Consider the following 23,929-nt stretch of genomic DNA (forward strand, 5'->3'; position numbering starts at 1 on the left):
TCTGACCGGAAGCCCAAGGGTCACTCCCGCCCTTATTAAACCTGACCGGTCTCTTTACTTCTCCCTCCCACGCCCCACCTAGAGGCGGGGCCTCGTCTCTTACACTAAGCATGATTGGTCGCCAGGGGACTCGGAAGTGTCTCTGATCAGAGGCCCAGAGAAAGACAGTCTAGTCTCGCATGCGTGGTCGCGTTCTGTGTCGCACCGGGAACGGGCGTTTTCCGGGCTGCTCTCGATGGTATTTTTGGATGGATAGAAGGAGCCGCGTAAAGTATTATGGGACAATAATGGCCGCTCTCATGTAGTTGATTTTGGCTCTCAAAGCGGTCTGAGCGAGGGGTTGACGGCGCTAGCGCCCCAGAATCCCGGACAGCAGGTCCTGAGAGTCAGGCTTGGTGAGGTGAGTGTCCCTTTTTCCTTTCCGACCTTTTATTCGCCAATCGTGGCAGCTCCAAGAGGCGAATCTCGGCCTCTCGCTCAAGTTCGGGCCCGGGCTTGTAAAGTCGTGTCCCTGTCATCCAACTTGCCTTACTCACTGTAGGAATGCTGCGCAGGTTCTGCCGACCTCGGCCTTTCTCCTTGATCAGGTCAGATCGTGCACACTGACGCGGCCTCCCAGAGGTCCAGGGATGCTGGCCGGGAGTCACCCCGCCCACGTCCTTAGACCTTCTCATTAGCCCACTCCCAGACAGACACCGAGCCCAGAAGGGCTCTTTTCGTTTTCTTTTTCTCTGTCATAGTGGTATCTCTTCCAGGCGATATCTTTTAATAAAATGTCAACTCCAAAAAGATCGGGATTTTTGTTTTGGTCTCTTATCTCTAATGCCCAGAACAAGCGATTGGCTCACTGAAGGCACTCGGTAATTATTGGATGAATGTATGCAGTTTCTTTCTTCATTATTTTTCTTGTACCTCTTGTGACTTCTTTGCCACTAATCCTTTTTCAGAAGACAACACTTAAACTTCTTGTTTTTCTCAGCCGCTAGTTGTCCTGTTTGTCAGATTTTTTTTTTTTTCCTGTGCTGCTTGGCACCTTTCTTTACTGTCTCTAGAGATTTCTGGCTCCCTGTTTCCTTTAATCAGTTTAAAATTATTTATTCCTCAAATGTTTATTTTGCTAGGCACTGGGCAATGCAGTCAACAAGACAGACAAAGTTCTCCTGCATAAAAGGACGTTCTAGGGGTGTATTTTCTAGTTCAGACTACTGAGCAGAGCATGTGTATCTTACCTTCCCATGTAGATTTCCTCCCATGAGTACAGATGTCACTAAAAGTTAGCTTTCCCATTTCTCTTCTGTGTGATGGCATTTTCCAAAATGCAGCTCTTGTTTCTGTGTCCATATTGTGTGTCCAGTCTGTTTGGCTATATTTTTCTATAGTTAATTAGAGCTGCGTGAAACATTCTGGGTTCTGGTGGTTCTCTTGATAGTTCTTTGCTTCACTGACTTGTTGGAATGAGGGAAATTATTCAAGCACAAAATGGGATATGTTTATAAGCAGATGGTGTGTAGTGGGAGGTAAAGAGGAATTTGTTATGAGTTGAGTGCCAGGAAATCTTACAGTCACCTAAATACTTTTCAGAAACACCATTTCCTAGCCTGGTGATTCTCATCCAGTTTTTTTTTGGTGAACTTGAATCGTTGTTAAATAGATTTCGACTGCTGTGAGGTAATTCTTCTCTACAAAACAAAACTGGCCCAGAAAACTCATTTAAGAATGGATCACATGGATGGTAGCCTTATATCTCAACAACTCTACTCTACTGTATCTGTAGTTTAAAGGAGTAGAGAGTAGGAAGAACTTGTGTAAAAAATGGTGAGGAACCCAATCAGTACCCAAGAGCACAGTAAATGAAATAATGTAACAATGACGTTTATGTAACTGTTTGTGGTTACAGAGTGAATGCTTTCATATAAACTTTCTTGTTTGATACAGTAACTTCATGGATTTAAGAGAGCAAAAAGTACTTCCATTTTTCAGGTATAGAAGTTATGCCTAACCAAAGATTAAGATTAATATCTATTTGCTTATGATCATACAGGTAGAAAATGTTGAGAGGGTTCTAATTGAGATTTCTGACTTCAGATCTAGTGTTTTCCCTGCACTTCTTTTATAGATGCTGTCCTGCTCTAGTAAGTGCTCCTTAGTGAGGTCTGTTCTTATCTGAATGATACCCTCTTGGATCTTGGGGGGTGTGTGTGTGTATGTGTTTATCTATTTCTGACGTGTGTTGGGTGGAAATAGATCTTTTAAGATTAAGATTGTCAATGAGTTGATGGAAGAGTCTTGCGAAGAGGTAACTAAAGGAATTCAGGTCTTGATGGGGAGGTCAGCCCCACCCCGGTATACATATATTCACAGTTATTTTGGGATGTAGTGGAGCCAAGTCTTTTCCTTCTTACGTCTGATAGCAAGTGGTTTGTTTTCCTCGCAGGGGATCCTGGAGCCTGTCATGGAGGACAGTGGTGAGGATGCCTCGCTCCATCGGTTGGAAGGCACTGACGTGGACTCTCAGGTTGGTGGCCTTATTTTTAAGACCAAAAGTGCGGCTAGTGAGCAGCATGTCTTCAAGGCCCCTGCACCCCGGCCTTCATTGCTGGGACTGGACTTGTTGGCTTCTCTGAAGAGGAAGGAGAGAGAGGAGAAGGATGATGGCGAGGACAAGAAGAAGTCCAGAATCTCTTCATACAAGGATTGGGAAGAGAGCAAGGATGACCAGAGGGACGCTGAGGCAGAAGACAGTGACCAGGCTGGCCGAAGTGGCCGAAAAGACAGGTAAAAGCCTTTGGGCGGATTGCCCGAGAGGGAATAAAAATAGAGGCCAGAAAATAATGTCTCATGTTTATCTCTCAGTTTTCTTATTGGATATTTAGGGCTTAATTTTTACTAGGATTCTATAACATTGAGGCTAGGTAGGAATTGGTATTTTTTTTCAGATTTGGGGAAACTGTCAAAAGCAACTGAAGAGTAGGTGATGGGGGGTTAGAAGTGCTTATGGCTATCGCCATATGCAAGCCTGCCGTACCAGGGAGATAAAGTGGAAGAGGCCAGGTTGCTTGTTTGGCATGGCCACAGGTTTGGGGCAGGTTTTTCTTCTCTGGCTGAGCCCTTCACCAGCTGCCCTCTGTGTTTTAGGCATTACCGATCAGCCCGGGTGGAGACTCCATCCCATCCTGGTGGTGTAAGCGAAGAGTTTTGGGAACGCAGTCGGCAGAGAGAGCGGGAGCGGCGGGAGCATGGCGTCTATGCCTCATCCAAAGACGAAAAGGATCGGAAGAAGGAGAGGTCGCGGGATCGAGACTGTGACCGCAAGAGAGACAGAGGTAAACTGCCCAGCAGACTTCGTAGGGCCTGCTAGGCACCCAAAGTAAAACATTGGCCTTTTTGCTGTCGTGGGAGTTTTTATAATGCCTGTTAATTAGGGAGATCCATTTTCATGTCAGCCTGGTGGTATTGGGTATTTGACCCTGTTGGTATTGGGACAAGCGGGCACGAGCAGGCAATCTAAGAAAAGAACTGTTACTTGCAACATAGCTGCTTTGCTTGAGTGTGTGGTTCTTTGCACTTTATCTTGAAAACTGGCGCTAAAGGTGATAGTGGGAAATGTGTTTGAGAAACCAGTTGACAGTAGTGTCGGTGAGAGGGAAAGGACAGTGCTGTGGGGCAGCTGGGCGTAAGGTCCATCGCTGGCTTTCCTTGGTAATAGTCAAGGTCTGTAGCTTGTAAACTTGTAACTACTAAATAGTTATTCAGGATAGACTTGTAACTATTCTTTTTTGAATTCTTGCAGGAAAATAACTGTTACTGTGAGTTTGAAACTTTGTAGCCAGTAACTAATCTTTGCCCTTTGAAAGAATGGGGATATGTGAGATTCAGGAGCCCCTGGATCGCATTAGAACAGTGAGGTTGCTCCTGTGAGTGAGTGGGGAGGCCTGTCCTTTCTCTTGGGTGAAGATGGGTGGAAATTAGGACAGGCACTTGTTTTCTAAGCTCTGCTGGTGACTCCCGACAGATGAGCGGGACAGAAGCAGGCACAGCGGCAGATCGGAGCGAGATGGAGGGTCAGATCGTAGCAGCAGAAGAAACGAACCCGAGAGCCCCCGACACCGGCCTAAAGGTAGTCCGAGCTTGCTTATGGTGGTTTCTGAGAGCCACGTATATGAGGGGCACGGTGAGTGACTCCCATCCTCAGTGGAACTGGGTTGGAATTCCTGATTCCACCGTGAATGACTTGGAATACTTGGTTGATTCAGTTGGGAAGGCCATGGACTTCTTTGGAAACTGATATGCTTCCTTAATGCGACTTGCCCGTTTGCTGAGTGGCCAGTTTTCCAAATGGTAGGAAAGAATAGGGAGCTGGGGGTGGGGAGTAGGGGGAGTAAGAGTGGGGTAGGGGCAGAAGAAGGGTTGATTATAAAGAAATACGTATATTCAAAAAAAAAAAAAAGAAATACATATATTCAAGAGATATGTTCACAGAGACAAATTGGATATTCCTTAAAATGTTCTTATAAACACAGATGAAAAATGGAACTCTTCAAATTCAGATATCTTTAAAAGCTGTCAAACCCATCATATCCATTGCAAACAGGTGTAAAGTTTATGAGTAGAAGAAAGAAATTTGGCAAACTGATTTTCCCCTAATGGCTCTAGCACCATGTCTGAGTTAAAGTAAATGCTGAGCTTCATGTCTTTTGTGGCCCAGATGCTGCCACCCCTTCACGGTCTACCTGGGAGGAAGAGGACAGTGGCTATGGCTCCTCGAGGCGCTCACAGTGGGAATCGCCCTCCCCCACGCCTTCCTATCGGGATTCCGAGCGGAGTCATCGGCCGTCCGGTCGAGACAGGGACAGGTGATGTTCTGTGCGCGTGACTGGGGCTGGGCGGGCGGATGGTGGCTGGGAACATGTCTCAGCTTAGTGACTGTTTAGTGAAGCTGGTTTTACTGTTTCCCAGGTCTGTGAGGAGCAGGTACTCAGATGACACCCCTCTGCCAACCCCATCCTACAAATACAACGAGTGGGCCGATGACAGAAGACACCTGGGGTCCACCCCACGTCTGTCCAGGGGCCGAGGTAAGACAGGGTGAAAGTGGGAGGGTGGGACACTCCTGGTGTGGCTGGTCTGCGTGAGGCCACTGGGGACAAGCTGGGGCCTTGCACACCGACCCGCCACGTGTTCTCCCGCAGGGAGACGTGAGGATGGCGAAGAAGGAATTTCATTTGACACAGAAGAGGAACGGCAGCAGTGGGAGGATGACCAGAGGGTAAGAAATACATCTCCGAGCGACTGAATGAGGGGTGGTGGCCGTCTTTCAGTAAGCCAGTGACAGGTGTGTCAGAGTACAGGGGCCGCGGGTGACACTCTGGTGAATCCGGACAGTCTCGGGAAGGCTGAGCTGCGTTCAGTCCCGAAGCCCTGGAGTCCTTTTCCAGGCACAGGCTCCCTGGTGAAACTTCTCACCAAGTGCAGGTCAGACTTGACTTCTGCGTGCTGGCGCCACTGTGTGGTAAACCTAAGAAGTGCCATCATGGTGGCCTGGGCTGCAAACCGTGCTTCTGTAGGCAGCTGGCCCTCCAGCAGGGTGGCCTCTCCTGAGTTGTTCACTGCACCAGTGACTTCTTGCCAAGCATCTCCTCCTGTTCTGTCCCTGTCTTGCACATACACTCACTGTATTCCCTGTTCTCACGGCTCTGTCTCTTGCACTACAGCAAGCCGACCGGGATTGGTACATGATGGACGAGGGGTATGATGAGTTCCACAACCCCCTGGCCTACTCCTCCGACGACTACGTGAGAAGGCGGGAGCAGCACCTACACAAACAGAAGCAGAAGCGCATTTCGGCTCAGCGGAGACAGATCAATGAGGTGAGGCTGCCCGCGGGAGGCAGAGCGGACCCCGCTGGAGTAGCAGCAGGTCGCAGCCCAGCCGACAGCACGGCTCTTCTCCCCATGGCTGAAGTCCCAGAAGGAGCGATACCCCTGGAAGCGGAGGGGTGGGTGGGGAACTTTTCAGTAGGTTGGAAAAAAAGAAAAAAAACCCAAATCCCAACTTAGCTCTTTGGCAGTGCTTCCTGGAGGGAGCTGTTGATGGGAGCTGAGAGGTGGGCTTGGCTCTGTGTCCTCTGTGTCTCTGAGTGGGACTGGGGGACGGCCACTCTGTGCGTCCATGGAGGTTCTGGTTTAGACATAAAAGGTGGCTTCTGGGAAAATGCGCTGCAAGTGATTTGGGATCAGGGCCTCTGCCGTCTTAAGGAGCTGCAGGGTCCAGAGACTGATGACATCCCCACCGCCCTTCTCTCGGGATCTGCTGCGTGGCCTCGCTTGGGCCCTTTCAGGACGACCTCGCGTGGCTGCAGTCTGAACGTGGCCTCCTCCCATTGTGTCCTCACAGGACAACGAGCGCTGGGAGACCAACCGCATGCTCACCAGCGGGGTGGTGCACCGGCTGGAGGTGGACGAGGACTTCGAGGAGGACAGCGCGGCCAAGGTGCACCTCATGGTGCACAACCTGGTGCCGCCCTTTCTGGACGGGCGCATCGTCTTCACCAAGCAGGTGGGGTCCTCTGCAGTCGGAGGGGAGGGCCCCAAAGTGGGAGAAGACAGGGAGAGGGAGAGGGAGAGGCGGGGGGGAGCAGCCCTTCGTTTACCAGTGCCATCACGAAGCGGATCTTTCTGTGGAGTTTGAACGATCAGTGTGGAATTTCTGCTTTATCCTCAACCTCCTGCAGCCGGAGCCTGTGATTCCAGTCAAGGACGCCACTTCAGACTTAGCCATCATTGCTCGGAAAGGCAGTCAAACAGTGCGGAAACACAGGGAGCAAAAGGAGCGCAAGAAGGTTGGTTTCTGGTCATCTGGGGCCCGAGGGTCTCTGTTTTCTTTTGTTGGTCTTCTTTTTAAGGATCATGTTGTATCTTGCAGGTAGGGCTCCTTCAGCAGTTAGAGGAAACTCACAGGGCGAGCGTCAGCCCCTGGGGGAGGGTACTGTGTTCCTCCTGCAGGGCTCAGTTAGGACAGTGTGGGGCCGCGGGCTCAGGAACTTAGGAGGGAAGGTGGGAGGCGGGCCTGGCTCGGTGCCGCCGCTGGCCGTGGGAATTTACTGCTGCTGGAGGAAGCCTGTTGTCAGACGGGATTGATTTTCCATCACGGGATGGAGCAGACTTGACTTTCCATGTCTTTTTCAGGCTCAACACAAACATTGGGAATTGGCTGGAACCAAACTGGGAGATATAATGGGCGTCAAAAAAGAAGAAGAGCCGGATAAATCTCTGACCGAGGATGGGAAAGTGGACTACAGGTAGTCTCGCGGCAGCCGGCACCCCTGAAGACAGGCTTTAAGAGGACCGACATGACTTGTCACTCACTAATACGAGTATGACGTCACTTGAGAGTCTGTGGTTCCTTCCTCCTGGTCTGTCTTCACCTTTCTCCAGATAATACCCCAACTGCCTCCGCTGCCACCGTAGGCGCTTCCTCTGTGCTGAGCAGCACCACACGCCTCACGGATACTTGGTCGTTGGATTCTCATGGCAGTCCTGTGGGACAGGTGTAATCTTTCCCATTTTTCATGTGAGGACGATGCAGCCCAGGGAGGTTAAGTAACTTGTTTGAGGTTACCCAGCTGATAAGTGGTGGAGTGAGGATCCCACCCAGTCTAGCTTAGGAGACTGTGCTCTTAGCCGCTCTGCTAGAGAGCCTTTTAGATGTTTGGTGTGGGAACATGTGCTTTGCCCTCTTAGATTTTAGTTCAGGTATTGAGTTTGAAAAGACCCTGATGCTGGGAAGGATTGAGGGCAGGAGGAGAGGGGGACGACAGAGGATGAGATGGTTGGATGGCATCACCGACACAATGGACATGGGTTTGGGTGGACTCCGCGAGTTGGTGATGGACAGGGAGGCCTGCGTGCTGCGGTTCATGGGGATGCAGAGTTGGACGTGACTGAGCGACTGAACTGAACTGAACTGAAGGAAGAAACTTTTTAACAGAGGTTTGAAAATAGAAAGGGTTGTCTTCTCAGCTAGAGCTTCCCCATTCATAGAGGTGTTTAAGCCAATGTTGGATGACCACTTGTTGCGCTTCCCTCATCATGTAGGTGGTTGAACTCAGATGTCCCTTCTGAAACTCATCCTTTGAACACACTAAAGTCCTTCCAAACTGTTGTCTCAGTTAATAATTCTCTGTACCTCTGTGGGAAATGAGAAGCTGGTGCTGTTGATCGCTTTGTTAGTCTCTAGTTACTTTAATCCTGCTGGTATTGAGTTTTAGCTGACCAGGAGTGACTGGGGCATTAGAAACAGGAAGCTGACAGGGCACAGGCTTGATCTGATGGAGGAAAAATCTCCTGGGGAAGGGGCGGGTGGAGACTGTAGATTTACATAGTGGGACTGGGACGTCTTTGCTGTGCGGCCTGGGGGTGTACACATGTAGGACACTTCAGTGCTTTAGTGGAAGATGTCTGTAAACATCAAGTAGGGCTGTTCCCACAGTTCTCTGAAGCTAAAGCCTTACAGACTGCTGTCCTGCTGAGAGGTGGGAGGGAGTCTGACCTTGGTCATGACTGTTCCCACGGCTCCTCCTTCCAGCCCTGTAAGTGTGGTACTGAGATTGCCCAGGGTCGTTCTGTATGAGGTATGGCCTGTGCATCTCAGCTCCTCGTCTGGGTGGACTGTTCCAGGGCAGAGGATGTGCATGCTTGCTAATCTGCAGCTCTTCTGAGCCCTCCGTGGGTTTCCGTCCCAAGGGTGTTGAGCAGGTTTTGGATGATGGATGCTTAGACAGCAGTGTGGTCCCTTAGGCCGGAGGAGATGAGCAGCAGCTGGCAGCCCTCGCATCTCAAAGATTTGCTGCGTGTTAGGAGCAGTTCTCACTTCGGGGCATAGGAAGCAGAGCAGTAGCCCAGTCAGCAGGGAAGATGCGGGAGACCATGCAGGGCACTTAGGCCACGTGCGGTGTGTTCTCAGGACAGAGCAGAAGTTTGCCGACCACATGAAGAAGAAGAGCGAGGCCAGCAGCGAGTTTGCCAAGAAGAAGTCGATTCTGGAGCAGAGGCAGTACCTGCCCATCTTCGCCGTGCAGCAGGAGCTCCTCACGATCATCAGGTGACTCCCCAGCCCGGGGATGGGACCCCAGCTCAGGTGTGCTGTGCGTGCTCTGTGGCGCTTTTTCTTTGGGGTATGACATTTGGTGGAGAAGGGAAAGGTTTTTTTCCCCCTCTCCTGAGTGCCCCCGGCTACTCTGCTTGAAATAAGCAACATGGCCTCATGAAACAGCATGGCACTTGTTTCAACCTTACTGCCTTTTAGACTTTTCAGGGGATTTCAGTATGAGACTGTTTTCCCAGGGAAATCCTCCTTTCCGAGCAAGCATGCTCCTTGAATAGCTGCAGGTGGGGCTAGAGGCGGCCTTCCACTCGTGCCAATTCACCAGTCTCTTCTCCCCTTGCAGAGACAACAGCATCGTGATCGTGGTTGGGGAGACAGGGAGTGGAAAGACCACGCAGCTGACCCAGTACTTGCATGAAGACGGCTACACGGACTATGGGATGATCGGATGCACCCAGCCCCGCCGTGTGGCCGCCATGTCGGTGGCCAAGAGAGTCAGTGAAGAGATGGGGGGAAACCTCGGTGAGGAGGTGAGTGGGCCCGAGGGCCGAGCCGTGAACTTCATACCTGTGGCCTCTGTCACTTGACCTGATCCGCTGAGGCCTAGACCCAGCTCGGGGTGTGCAGCAGTGTGCGGGTGCCCAGAGTCCCTGAGCCATCTCTCTGGCTTCCAGGTGGGTTATGCCATCCGCTTCGAAGACTGCACTTCAGAAAGCACCTTGATCAAGTACATGACTGATGGCATCCTGCTGAGAGAGTCCCTGCGGGAAGCGGACCTGGATCACTACAGCGCCATCATCATGGACGAGGCCCACGAGCGCTCCCTCAACACTGACGTGCTCTTCGGGCTGCTCCGGGAGGTGTGGGTCTGGGCCTCTGTGCCTGTGGGGCTGGGAGGCAGTGACGAGACGTCTGGGGTCTAGCCCGGGGAAGCTTGGGGGGCCTCTGACAGGCCAGAATTGCCCCTGAGGCCTCTGGCTGCCCAGTGGTAGTTCACTCCGTTCTGGCTCAGCCGAGTGATTCGTGGTTCTCCTGGCTGTGGCTCCGTGCTTCAGCCTTTAGGACTGTTACAAATCTAACGAGCCCCCCTCAGCTTGGGCTTCTGTTTCACTTGGTAGTGATGCTGATGAGACTGGAGGGCAGAAGCCAAAGGTTCCGAACCCGTGGGGAAGCCTCTGAATGACTTCTTCTCTTAGGTGGTGGCTCGGCGCTCAGACCTGAAGCTCATTGTCACATCAGCCACCATGGACGCAGAGAAATTTGCCTCCTTTTTTGGGAACGTCCCCATCTTCCACATCCCTGGACGTACCTTCCCTGTGGACATTCTCTTCAGCAAGGTACCAAGGCCCTTTTTTTCTTAACTGACCCTGAGCTCAGATGAAGAGCCGGGTGGGGGGCCTGGGATGGGGTACTGAGTGGGGAAAGGTTTTGTGGGTGCCATGGAAGCCCACGGCTTTTGGGCTTGGCGGCGAAAGACTGTACTCTGGGGACATTTGGTTTGATTGTTTCTTTGGGGTGGATGGAGGCTTGGGACCCAGGGAGGGCCATAACGCCCATCTGCATGTGCACAACCCCGAGAGTCCGCCCAGCTCTGGCCCCAGACCAGGGACTGGGCCGCTGGTTCCCAGAGGGGGCCTGACCCACATGTCCTTTGACGGTGCCCCTGGCTGGCTTGCAGACCCCGCAGGAAGACTACGTGGAGGCCGCGGTGAAGCAGTCCCTCCAGGTGCATCTGTCGGGGGCCCCCGGGGACATCCTCATCTTCATGCCTGGCCAAGAGGACATTGAGGTGCGTGCCTCGGTCGCGACCTTGGTGAGCGGGTGGGTCTTTGGTGAGGATCGGGGGCCCTGGCATCTGACGACTCCTGTCTGCCCTCAGGTGACCTCAGATCAGATCGTGGAGCACCTGGAAGAACTAGAGAACGCGCCCGCCTTGGCCGTGCTGCCCATCTACTCCCAGCTGCCCTCTGACCTCCAGGCCAAGATCTTCCAGAAGGTGAGACGGCAAGAGTGTCTGGTTTGGGTCTCCACCTTGGGAACCTCCCAGACTCCCCCCAGGAGGGCAAGAGGGAGAAGGTGTTACTTTCCTGGCACGGGTGGGGTGTCCTCTTCTGCTTGTGGGGTCTCTCCTACCTGCCAGCCTATAGCCTTCCCTCCCTGCATGTCCTGTCTGACTCCAGGCTCCAGATGGCGTCCGGAAGTGTATTGTTGCCACTAACATTGCTGAGACCTCCCTGACTGTCGACGGCATCATGTTTGTTATCGATTCCGGTTATTGTAAGTTAAAGGTAAGAGGAGACACAGGCACTGGGGCCCTGGGCCTTCACGCAGGCTCACCCAGCCTAGGAGGTGGGAAGGCAAGACCTGGGTCCTCAGACCTTGAACAATGGTTGCTTGTGGAAGTGGAGGTGGTGGTTTGAGTGCTGATTTTGCCATGTTCCTGATTCATCCAATCCTTGTGATAACTCAGGGTGGACAGTTTAACTTGATAAAGGTTGCGGAGCTGGTGATGAGGGGAAATTTCTTGAGGTTCCTGACTCCAGAAGATGGCTGCCTGCATCACTGAGACATTTCACTCTGTAGCGTGTAGCAGCCAAGGGTTTTCTTTGTCTCAAGGCTGCCTCCCATTAATTGCCTCGCTGTGTCCTTAATCATGTCTTTTCTGCCCTCTTCTAGGTCTTCAATCCCCGGATTGGCATGGATGCTCTGCAGATCTACCCCATCAGCCAGGCCAATGCCAATCAGCGGTCGGGACGAGCCGGCAGGACGGGCCCAGGTCAGTGTTTCAGGTAGGAGCGCTGTGCTTGCCTGCTTTCCAGGGTGGGGGCCCAGACAGGGGCAGGCAGGATTGGCCTTCGTTCCTGCAGAGGGGTGATCCCTGAGGCTGGGGACCAGTGGTGGGGCTGCCACTTGTTGGTTCTCTCGTCACATGCCGCTGAGTGGGAGCAGTCACCCTTCCAGCAGTCCTGAGGTCCGAGTGTGTGTTTGAGGAGGACCTACGTTCATGCCGCTGAGTGGAAGCAGTCACCTTCCCGGCAGTCCTGAGGTCCGAGCGGCCTTGTGTTTGAGGAGGACCTATGTTCATGCCGCTGAGTGGGAGCAGTCACCCTCCCGGCAGTCCTGAGGTCCGAGTGTGTGTTTGAGGAGGACCTATGTTCATGCCACTGAGTGGGAGCAGTCACCCTCCCGGCAGTCCTGAGGTCCGAGTGTGTGTTTGAGGAGGACCTCTGTTGAACGTCCCTGCAGTGGATGACCAGTGTTACAGTGCGCCTATCCTAAGAGGATAAATGTCAACAAATTATATCACTGGTTCTTTTTTTTACTTCTCTAATTATTCTTTTTTTCGTTCTGACTTAAAAATAATAGAAATTCAGAAAATACAGAAAAATATAAAGAAATTATAACCCAGCCATAATTCTAGTCCCAGGCTCAATGGTTCCAAAAATGAAACGATGATCTAAGAGACTCCAGCAGAAGGGTGAATTGGCATGACTGAGTTTTAAATAGGTGGAGAGACAAGGGGAGTTGGAAGAAATGAGGCCTTCTCCTCCCTACCTGTGGCTCTCATCAGCACTGGCTGCTCCGGCTGCACGAGCCCACGGTGCTGGTGGGCTCACCTAGGCAGCTGGGCACGTTCTAGGGACTCAGTTGGGCGGTCTGTGGTGGCAGGCGTGGCAGCACTGGGTCTTCTCTCTGGCAGACTCTACACCCAGAGTGCCTACAAGAACGAGCTCCTGACCACCACGGTGCCCGAGATCCAGCGGACAAACCTGGCCAACGTGGTGCTGCTGCTCAAGTCCCTGGGGGTGCAGGACCTGCTGCAGTTCCACTTCATGGACCCGCCCCCGGAGGACAACATGCTCAACTCCATGTACCAGCTCTGGATCCTTGGGGCCCTGGACAACACAGGTGCTGGGCAGGGCTCCGTGGGCTCTGGGGCCTGGGTTCTCCATCTTACAGCTGCGTGTCTGCTGACTGTCTGGGTCCGCTCCTCTCTCTCAGGTGGTCTGACCTCGACGGGGCGGCTGATGGTGGAGTTCCCGCTGGACCCGGCCCTGTCCAAGATGCTCATCGTGTCCTGTGACATGGGCTGCAGCTCCGAGATCCTGCTCATCGTCTCCATGCTCTCGGTCCCAGCCATCTTCTACAGGCCCAAGGTGGGAGGCGCTGCCCGGCTCCTGTCCTCCCAGGGGTCTCGGGAGTATATGGGTTGGAGAGAGGTTGAGAGAGGGGAGAGGGTCCCCCGTTGTAAAGATGGAATGGAGGGGGTGGAACTGGAGTTTCTGAAGAGTGATTTTACTGTGTTACGTTAAGCCGGTTGGGGTGGGGGAAGGGGTTGGCTAGATCCATGGTTCTCAGGGAGTGTTTTGCAATCCTTTTTTTGCATCCTTTTTTTCTAGGATGTTGTGCCTGAGCCTTCACATCTTAGAATAAATATTTTGCTATAAATGAACTTTGTTTTTGCTGTATCATGTGGCACCACACCAACGTGTTTTAAGTTGGGGGACGGGTAGGGGACAGCCTGAGACAGCTCTTCTCAGCGTCCTGGACTCCCCTTTCCCTTCCCAGGGCCGAGAGGAGGAAAGCGATCAAATCCGGGAGAAGTTCGCAGTCCCTGAGAGTGACCACCTGAGCTACCTGAACGTCTACCTGCAGTGGAAGAACAATAATTACTCCACCATCTGGTGTAATGATCATTTCATCCACGCCAAGGCCATGCGGAAGGTGAGTCTGTGGCCCGGATAAGCAGGGTGTTGGGAGGCGGGGTGGGCTGCGGGGCAAAGAGGGGGTGCTCCATCCCTGACCACCTGCGTCCCGCTCCAGGTCCGGGAGGTGCGGGCTCAGCTCAAGGACATCATGGTGCAGCAGCGGATGAGCCTGGCCTCGTGTGGCACTGACTGGGACATCGTCAGGAAGTGCATCTGTGCTGCCTATTTCCACCAGGCAGCCAAGCTCAAGGTGAGCCTGGTGGAGCTGTGGCCCCTTCCTGGCCTGACACTTTGTCCGAGCGCAGAGTTCTCCTTTCTCACTGTACAGTTCTGCAGATCTGGGCTTCCCTGGGAAGCTGGTGTCAAGGCAGCATTGGAGGGGTGGGGGAGGCTGCCCAGATGTGCAGTGTTTTGCTGAGGCAGCCACCTGTTGGGTCGCTTCCCTAGGGAATCGGGGAGTATGTGAACATCCGGACAGGCATGCCCTGCCACCTGCACCCTACCAGCTCCCTCTTTGGAATGGGCTACACCCCCGACTACATTGTGTATCACGAGTTGGTCATGACCACCAAGGTGAGTATTTTCCAAGGTAGCTGGCATGACGTCAGCCCGCTTGGCTGGGCCAGGCCTTTGTAACTGTTTGCTGCCTTCTGGGATGAGCTTTGACCTTGGAGAACTTGGGGCCACAGGTGCTGCTTTGAGGGGAATTGAGGTTGGTTTCCAGTGGGAGGTTTGGGGAAGTTAATTGACCTCTAGGTTCCGGTGGCCTCGGTTATGCCAGCTGGATTGTTTCTTGCTTGCTGCCTGGGACAAGCAGCCCCTTTGGGTGGTGTTAGAAGGGTTTTCTGAGGGGCTGGGCCTGTTCTGTTGGACACTGGAGGGCTTTCTCACAAGTGTGGAGGATTTTGGATGGGAGAAGGGATTAGAATGCCACTGTCTGTGGCTTTTCCTTGCCTTTCTCAGCCTGGCAGGGCTGGGGGTAGGGCCCTGCCTGTGAGGATCCTAGTTATGGAACCGCTCCGGGAGGGACAGCTCAAAGCAGTGGTCTGTCTGTGACCCTTGCTGGTGGCCCTTCTGCTGCAGGAGTACATGCAGTGTGTGACTGCCGTGGACGGAGAGTGGCTGGCAGAGCTGGGCCCCATGTTCTACAGCGTGAAACAGGCTGGGAAGTCTCGGCAGGTAAGGGTCCTGTGCTTTCCTGTGGTGGATCTGTTTGCCTCTGGGATCTGTTTTTCCCCCTCAGCCTGGTATTAAAGACACATCATCATCTGGCTTCCCCTTACTTCTCTGTCAGACATAAGAGCTGTGACCCAGGCAGGCTGGTCTGTCTCACTTCTCCCACCCACTCCATTTGCTTGGTCTGCTGAGCCTTGAAAAACAAAACAAACCAAAAAAAACCCTTATTGTTGAAAAGTCCAAATATCTGTGAAAGTGGACAAAAGCAGGATAAGGAGTCACAGATTCCTCACCTAGCCTCTGTAATTATCAACATTCTTCCCAACCTCGTTTCTCTTATTCCCACCCTGCTCCATACACAGTGATCTTTTTCCTGGAATATTTTAAAGCATATTTCAGACATTGTGGTTTTTCACTCAAATCTTGAATAGGTGTCTCTAAAAAGACTTTCAAAAATTAAAACATAACCTCCACACCAGTATTATTCAACAAAAATAATCCTTAATGTCACCAAAGTCTCCAGTTCTTAGTCATATTTCAAAGATAATTTTTCATCATTGCTTTGCTTGAATTAGGATCCAGACGTTGGAATTTGTCATTATATATATTAAGTCTTTTATTTGAGAACAAGCTCTGCCCCCTCTCATTTTTATGGCATTGACTTACTGGGAAAACAGGTCAGTCATCTTGTAGAATGTTCCACATAGTTTTAGGCTAATTGGTTCCTCAGAATGTTTAACTTGTGCCTCTGTCCCATGTGTTTTCTGTAAACTAGTCGTTAATCTAAAGTCTTGGTTAGATTCGGGTTCAGCTCTTTGGAGTAGGAATGCATAAATGCACGTGTTGCTGTGAACCTCCTTTTAGGTTCTGTCAGGAGGCACATATGGTCTCTGGTCCCCCCTTTTGGTGACATAAGGGTGCTCAGTGGTTCCACTTGATCCCTCCTGACAGTCTAAGTGTCCACTGGTGGCCACCACCTGGATCCATTATTCAGGGTTGCATAAGATCGTAGACCTTTGCTTTCCCGTGTCCGTCCTCTCCACTCAGATGTTGCTCCTTCCCTATTTCCCGTGTGTCCTGGCATGGCTGTGAACTTGCTAGGAACATGTAAGCACTTACCAGGTTGAAAGAGGGCTGAGGCGTGATAGGGTTAGGACTCAGTCCTCCAAGCTGTGTCTTGGTTCGGTGAGAAGAGCAGGCCTCGGCCCTGGTGTTGTGTGGCCCTGTCTCTGGGAGCTGGTGCAGTCTACACTGTGGCTGGCTGGCAGCAGAGGGTGGGTACATGCCAGGCCTCCTCACTGCTGGTCCCCAGCGACCCCAGTACCTCTCCCTTCTCTAGGAGAACCGCCGACGGGCCAAAGAGGAAGCGTCTGCCATGGAGGAGGAGATGGCACTGGCTGAGGAGCAGCTGCGGGCCCGGCGGCAGGAGCAGGAGAAGCGCAGCCCGCTGGGCAGCGTCAGGTGAGTGCGGCCTCAGGACCTGGGCTGGGAGGGAGCCACTGGCTGGACCCGCCAGGCCCCGAGTGAGGCCGTGATTGAAGAGAAGTTAAACATGCAGAGGTGACTTGGTGACAGGTTGACTGTGGTCACATGGAGGAATTCCGGACACATTTTCAAGGGGTGGTGATCCGCCTGAAACTCCTGGCATTGTTAAGGGGCCCGAGGTGGGCTGGAGTGCAGAGTGGCTCTCACAGCCTCACCAGCGAGTGAGGGCTTGGGCATCATGGTGGAGAGGTGAGGCGGGGAGATTCTTGGGCCTGTGTGTCTGCCCTGGTGTCTGGAGTTGGGTCAGACCCCACAGGTGAAGGGCACAATCCCGGCAAGACCACCCTCAGAGCCTCAGTCACCACCTGCAAGGTGGGGGGTACCCAGGGTCACCCTCATTTCTCACCAACTTGTTACAAATTTGGGGGTCCCCACTGTGGTGCCCAAGGCCAAGGGAAATTCCAAGGGTCTAGAGATAAACTCCAGGATGTGGGGACAAAGGCCCGCCTCAGCTAGAGTGGCGGCCTGCTGAGGCGGAAGGGAGACCTCCTCCAAGGCTCACCTGTTGTCGTTGAGTCGCTCAGTCGTGCCTGACTCTTTGTGACTCCATGGACTGTAGCCTGCCAGGCCCTTCTGTCCATGGGATTCTCCAGGCACAAATACTGGACTGGGTTGCCATTTCCTTCTCCAGGGGATCTTCCCCACCCAGGGATCAAACCTGAGTCTCCTGAATTGCAGGCAGATTCTTTACTGCTGAGCCACCAGGGAAGCTCATAGCTCACCTAGAGGGTATGAAAGGATTTGTTAGTAAAGCCATCTCACAGTGCCTCAGTGGATATAAGAAGGCCCATCTCATTCTGCTCCCAATCACAGATAGGGAAGGCAAGGGGAGTGGAAGTATGTTAGGGGAGAAGACCCTGCAGCCCCAGAGCCTGCTCATACACAGTTAGAAACAGCTGGGTTTCAGGCTCCTCGTTCTACTGTGTGTCCTGGTCAAAGTGAGCCGCAGTGTGATTCCTAATCCCTTTTCTGTGTCTCCAGGTCTACGAAGATCTACACTCCTGGTCGGAAGGAGCAGGGGGAACCTATGACCCCCCGCCGCACGCCAGCCCGCTTTGGGCTCTGAGCCGAGGCTGTCCCTGCAGGGGAGGGGAGCCAGGTGTTGAGTCCCGAGCCCCGGCCTATCGACAAACCCTGAGAACCCAGGCCACTTTGACAAAATACTGCACACAGCTTTCATCTGTGTACATCATGGCCCCGGGGCCCCTGCTGAGGCCAGGCTCTGCCACGGAGGAGGCTGGAGTTCCTTGGTGTGTGCGCAGGGCCGCAGAGCGGCTGCCAGGACCACAAGAGGTGGCCGGACCCACCGAATACAAATATGTTGTTCCAGGACACTTGGTGTATCAATGACATGGCTGTGACTATGTTTTTTTAAAAAGTTCTTGTGTAAAACAGCACAGTAAGACCTAGAGGGAACTATAATTTGGTTATAATTCAGGATTTGGAAATAAATTTATTGTTTGTAAAATGTTATTGTATTTCTGATGGTTCTCTCCCCCTCACTGCCCTGAGTCACATACTGGAGAACAGGCAAGCCCTGGCGTGGCTTTCCTGAGACGCCGCCTCCTAGGGCCTGAGCTTGCCCTTGTCTGTTATTCAGGCGGTGCCTGGAGGGGCCAGTGGGGCGGGACTCAGCTGACAGGGAAGGAGGACGGCTTGGGGTGCCAGCACCAGCTGGGTCAGGCTCTCAGGGTGCCTGGCTGCCTCTAAGGTTGCTGAGCAAGGCTGGCCCTGATGGCCCGGCATGGGAGGAAGGCGACCAGCCGCCTACCCTCTGTCCCCCATGGTTGGGTTGGCTGCCGTATTGCTTAAAATGGTAGAAGTTTCTAACTTTCTGATAGTATTATGTATTGATGGAAAATAGCATAAGATGTTGCTTATGGATTTTCACGTAAAAGGTGATCCCTACACTGGAATCACAAGTCTTGTGTTAGGCAGCCTCAGCAGTGTGCGGAGGTGATGGTTTGTGTATCTGACCCTTTGGGTCACCACCAGACGAGCCCATCACTCCTGCCTCACGCTGCATTTCCAGTATTTGCCCTTCCTGGGTCGTAGCAGGGGCATCCTATATGACAGATTGCTGCGATCAGCAGAGCATTTTCTTGGCTTTAGTTTAGCTGGGGAGGAAGGCGAGATACTAAAGAATTGCGGGACTTCCCTGGTGGTTCAGTGGTTAAGAACCTGCCTGCCAGTGCAGGGGACACAATTTCAATCTCTGCTCTGGGAAGATTCCACATGCCACAGGGCAACTGAGCCATCGCTCTAGAGCCTGTGCTCTGGGACGAAGCGTAGCCTCTGCTTGCTGCAACTAGAGAAAGCCTGTGCCCAGCAACGGAGATCCAGCGCAGCCAAATAATAAAATTATAAAAATTTTAAGAATTGCTACCAACTAGTGGGTTTCTTCCTTCATTTTTCCTCTCCCCTCACCCAGAAATGCAAGCTCTTTGATTTCTTTCTCTTACTTTACGTTTGGCTATTATTATTTCTCTCAATTTTCTATTTTTGATTCCTTGGTTGGGAAGATTCCTTGGAGAAAGGATAGGCTACCCACTCCAGTATTCTTGGGCTTCCCTGGTGGCTCAAGACGGTAAAGAATCTGCCTGCAATATGGGAGACCTGGGTTTGAGACATGGGTTGGAAAGAGCCCCTGGAGAAGGGAATGGCAACTCACTCCAATATTCTGGCCTGGAAAATTCCATGGACAGAGAAGCCTGGTGGGCTACATACAGTCCATGGGGTCACAAAGAGTCGGATATGACCGAGTGACTTTCACTTTCATATTAATATTTCTCTCAATTTTCTATAGACTAGAAATACAAATTCTAGACATGTACTCAGTTGAACAAAATCCAACCACAATAAAATAGGTTAGCTGTCCTTGGAGTTTGTTATAACTGGAATTTTACTTGTACTGAGCTGGCTGGGGAAAAAAACAAAACTTAAAGGAATATGGTGGGCAGTGAGAAAGTAGATGGCCATTTCTTCCTCCTCCATTTGAAAAGTGCATAATTTATTTATCTCCCTCTCTTTTGGATCTCAGGATTACTTTTCTTTTTGAGGTTTCTAAGTATTTTTTTTTTTCTTCTTAAATTCCGGAAATGAATAAAAAAGGAGCGAATTATCTCTTGTTGGTTTAAAAACGAATCCAGACAAGCCAGAAGCTTGCTTTGGGAATTACAGTCCCCCTACATACATAACTCAGCTGGTAAAGAATCCACTTGAAATGCAGGAGACCCCGGTTCGATCCTTGGGTTGGGAAGATCCTCTGGAGAAGGGAACGGCTACCCACTCCAGTATTCTGGCCTGGCGAATTCCATGGACAGAAGAACCTGGAGGGCTATAGTCCATGGGGTCACACAAAGTCGGACACAACTGAGTGACTTTCACTACATATGTGAAAGAGAGCTCTTGTTTTTTTAGAATGCAGAGAAAATGGAGGTAAGCACGTTGCTGGGGACTTGAGTAGGCACAAGTGTCTGCGAGACGCCGAGAGCGCACTGAGACGTCTGTGTTCATGTCTTTATTTTAGAGTTTGGGCCCGGAGAGGGTATAGTATAGTTCACAAGGCTCACTCCACGGCAGGAAGTGGACAAAACTCAATAAAACGTTATCATCTTGCAGAATAGCCTGGGACCTTGACATATTCCCATTAGAGCTGGTCCAAGTCAAGAGAGAGGGATGGGAACTCACTGTCCTCTGAAAAACATGCGTGGAAATGATGCTCAGGGCAAGGTGCTGATTCTAGCAAAATGAGGAACCTGAGGGAACAGGGAAGAAATGACAGTCTTAATTTGAGAAGAAATTAGTGAGGTGATTCCTTAAGGACTAGTCCTGTGGTGAGGCAGCTCTGTGGCACGTGACTCCTTCCCTGGGAGGGGGGAACCATGGAGTCTAGAGGTGGCAAAAAAGGTAGCCTGGGACCCAGGCTGTGCAGCGGACACCAGGGCTTCTTGGAGGTTTCCAGAACACATCACAGGAGAAAGATGCCTATTCTGTCTGTCCCCCTCTTGTCTCCACACCTCCCAAAAGAGACTGGGTCTGGGGAAGGGATAGGTCTGAGACAGGAGGCACCTGGGTCATCATCAAAGTATCTTAGATCAGAATGAGCCTTAATTCATTCGCCTCCTCCCTTTACAGAGGAGAAAACAGTGATCTCTGGTTCAGTGTGTGCTAAGTTGCTTCAGTCGTGCCTGACTCTGTGCAACCCTGTGGACTGTACCCCACCAGGCTCCTCTGTCCATGGGATTCTCTGGGCAAGAATATTGGAGTGGGTTGCCATTTCCTTCCCCACTGGTCCAGAGTAACTAAGCAAATGATCATTTCCCACCCACCTCTTTGAATTTCCAATCTAGTGATCTCTTGAAAAATAATATCATGCTTTTTTTGGTGGGTGGTTACTCATTGGACTAAGACAACATCCTAGTAAGTAGCAGAAGCCATGGTGGACATACCTGAGCAGTGAGGTATCCCGACAAACTTGGTGATGTCCATTCTTTGGCTCACATCCTGGGTTATCCCCCTCCAGCCCAAGGTACCGTACACTTTCCCCCTGATTGTGGGTTCTGTTTTGCTTTGGCAGAGGGCTTTGGCATACACCCTCGAGGGCCCAGCTTTCAGCTTTTTCTCCTCTATTTCATGCTTTAGCTTCTTGTTTTCCTTTTGCAGATGGACCATCACATTGTGGAGGTGGCTGGGGAAGGAGAGGGAAGGACAGATGGGTGTCTGGTCCGCTTTGGCCCTGTGGACACCCAGTTCCTTCCAGAGCTAGGGCTCTCATGTCTTCTGTGGAAATGGAGGCCTATGTGCATCCCCTGGAAGAAGCCCAGGTCTGGGGTTGGGGTGGGCCCAGAGTGGGTGGGCACTCCTGACCCACTCTGTCATGTCAGCTCTGGGCTGGCTTTCTTAACTGTTAGATGGGGACAATTCAGCCTGATCTGCCTTCTGGGGCTCATATAAAAATCCAGTTTGATAAATTATAGAAATCTGACTCAAAGAGCCAGAAGATCCAGAAGGACTCGGGCTGCGTGTCCTCAGTTTCTCATGGCCACACCTTGGAAACATCTGCACTCAGTTCTGATGCCAATGCCCAAGTTCTCTCGCCTCTCTCAGCTGAAAGGTTGAGAGAACAGGGGGTCCTGGCTCTGTTGAGAGCTTGGGCAAATTATGTGTCCCCACTTTATGGACGCAATGGCAGCTCCATGTAGGTGAGGGGAAAGGTAACTGAGCATTACCCTGTGGCTCAATAAATGGCAACTGCTAATACTAACAGCCGCATTTCTCCAAAACCAGTGTTGAGGGCAGTGGGTGACAGGGGCTTTGGGTTCAGGTCTCCCATGTTGGGATTCTGACTCTGTTGCTTACTGGTCATGAGATCACGGACTAGGTATGTAGCCTGAATCCCTCCCTTTCTATATCCATAAATGTGGATTATAAGTGCACTGCACGTGTGAGGTCTTATAAAGATTAAATAAATGAATACATGTAAAGCACTTAGAACAGGGCCTCATATGTGGAAGCAACAAATATTAGTTGAGCTCTTGTTATGAAGATTAAAAGATGGTGTTCCTTTTATGAGGGGAGGACTGCTCCCCTCATAGAGAAGTCCCTTCTTTGTTCTATGTCCCTCACTTGGAGAGGGACTCTCTGTTACCACAGCTTAGCCACTACCCTAACTAGTACAGTCGGCTTTTCAGTTCCTGTTTCCTTCTTAGCATTCTGACCCCTGAGAACTGTGGAAGGTGACAGAGATGGACAAAGAGACTATTAAACCTCTTTTTAGTCGTTGGTGGGGGGACTCAGGCCCAAAGAGGTCAAGTGGTGTGTCAAGAGGTCACACAGACACAGATTCAGGACTCGGGGTCCTTCTGTACACATCCAGGAATCCCTGGTTCCCGGCTGACTCTTCTCCTTGGGGGCCAAGCTGCAGCCAGGGTGGCATGGGATGACTTACTCCTTTTCACCAGTCAGCTTGGCGATATATTTGACCTGTTCCCGGAGCTTGTTTCCTAGTTTCTCATTGGCGATCCTATAATAAAATTCACAGAAGAGAAAGAGTTTCCCAGACCCCTGTGAGCAAGAGCGCAAGTTGGCTGAAAAGGACATTGGGTGTTCTTGGCAAGGCCTCTGCTGGGCCTAGACCCCCACTCCCCACTTGTTCCTCAGCCCCCAGAGTTAAAGTCTTCCTTGCAACTGGCAATGAAGAGGACTTGCTATACTTCAGTGGAAAACCACTGTGGTCCCAAGAGCATTCAAGGGATCCAGGCAATGAAAGGCAGTAAAGTCCGTTGCCAGGCTGGGAAGAGGAAGTATCCCTTCTGTCAGGGAGCTGCTCCATTGCTGGGTGGATGGGCTTTCTGAACCTGTGTGAAGGGTTGAGGGCCCTTCATCTTATTCCTAACCTTTGGGCCAGGCTGAGACTGGATCAGCCTCCCAGGGGGGCTCTGTGTGTCTGTGTGACACTATTCTTTAGCACATGTGTGATTCCAGCCCTTAGAACCCTGCCTTACTGCTTTTTCCTCACTTACTTCTGCTCTTTTGCCCATTGCTCCATGTTGGACATAATCTGATCATTCTCTCGGTGCATCTTGCAGTTGTCTTTGGGCGCAGACCGCTGGGGCAGGCAGGGCTTTGGCACAAGAAGTAAACGAGATAGTAAGGGGAGGGAGTGCAGGCCTACCACCTCCCCACTCCCAAATCAGGCCTCCTCTCTTCCTGGGAGAGGAGGCGTTGACTCTGCTGTCCAACCCGGAGGCACCCCGAGGCCGGAATTGGAACTAACGCAGCAGGACTTCTCCTACAGCAGCGCACTGTCACTAAGGTGATTTCTCTGAGCAGATACCACTTATGCTAGAGACAGAGTAGGCTTGTACCTTTATAATAATGATTTTCAGGGTATCAAAGTGACTTATTCTAAAAAAGCAGTGTATTAAACCTTTTAAAAAACAGATGGAAGAAAAAATATCGGGTAGGAAGAGATGTGTTCTTTTTTCCCCTAATTTGAGCAAAGGCCTGTAGTCACTCCGAGACACGTGGCGGCCTCCTGCTACAGACTTCATTGCTCAGAGAGCTGGGCATGCCCACGGAGCTCTCAGCCGATTCTGAGGTGTCAGAAGGGGCGCGGTCTGGAGGGGTACGGACCAGTGATTACCTAAGTCAGGGGGCTGCTGGGGTACCTGACAGGGAGATGGCACTCTCTCCCCTCTGGATTGGGACCTTTGCTCTGCTCAATATCTCTATCAATAAAGTCACAGGAAGATGGTCGGGTTGAGACAGCAGCTGTGGGCCTTGAACACCCAGACCCTGCTTTGGTACTGAATGGGGAAGATGTCCTTTCCTTGCTCCCAGGCATCCCGCCCCCAGCCCCACCCAAGGGAGTCTGTCATCCCATGTGTGGTCCT

At 51.7% G+C, this 23,929-nt stretch overlaps 2 protein-coding genes across 2 annotated transcripts in view; one reads left to right on the top strand and one right to left on the bottom strand.

Moving 5' to 3' along the window:
- Window positions 1-191: 191 nt before the first annotated feature.
- DHX38 (DEAH-box helicase 38) lies at window positions 192-18,005 on the top strand. The gene is made up of 27 exons (XM_070388065.1): window positions 192-400; window positions 2,435-2,775; window positions 3,136-3,323; window positions 4,013-4,117; window positions 4,706-4,853; window positions 4,957-5,075; window positions 5,190-5,266; window positions 5,712-5,867; window positions 6,394-6,555; window positions 6,731-6,838; window positions 7,185-7,297; window positions 8,962-9,099; window positions 9,446-9,632; window positions 9,777-9,962; window positions 10,299-10,439; window positions 10,781-10,891; window positions 10,982-11,098; window positions 11,283-11,390; window positions 11,779-11,891; window positions 12,803-13,011; window positions 13,105-13,259; window positions 13,672-13,827; window positions 13,927-14,061; window positions 14,259-14,384; window positions 14,895-14,990; window positions 16,327-16,448; window positions 17,514-18,005. Exons 2-27 carry the CDS (start codon window positions 2,453-2,455, stop codon window positions 17,596-17,598), a joined length of 3,684 nt encoding a protein of 1,227 aa, XP_070244166.1. The 5' UTR covers window positions 192-400; window positions 2,435-2,452; the 3' UTR covers window positions 17,599-18,005.
- A 2,268-nt stretch (window positions 18,006-20,273) lies between these two features.
- The window catches only part of PMFBP1 (polyamine modulated factor 1 binding protein 1), a 41,672-nt gene continuing 38,016 nt past the window's right edge, over window positions 20,274-23,929 (bottom strand). Inside the window, exons 17-20 of the mRNA XM_070386760.1 lie at window positions 23,057-23,157; window positions 22,483-22,557; window positions 20,984-21,222; window positions 20,274-20,290 (exon numbers count right to left, since the gene is read on the bottom strand). Coding sequence (XP_070242861.1) covers window positions 20,274-20,290; window positions 20,984-21,222; window positions 22,483-22,557; window positions 23,057-23,157 — 432 coding nt within the window. The remainder of the gene's footprint in view (window positions 20,291-20,983; window positions 21,223-22,482; window positions 22,558-23,056; window positions 23,158-23,929) is intronic.

Source organism: Bos mutus, chromosome 18, assembly GCF_027580195.1.
Source record: "Bos mutus isolate GX-2022 chromosome 18, NWIPB_WYAK_1.1, whole genome shotgun sequence".
Lineage (NCBI taxonomy): Eukaryota > Metazoa > Chordata > Mammalia > Artiodactyla > Bovidae > Bos > Bos mutus.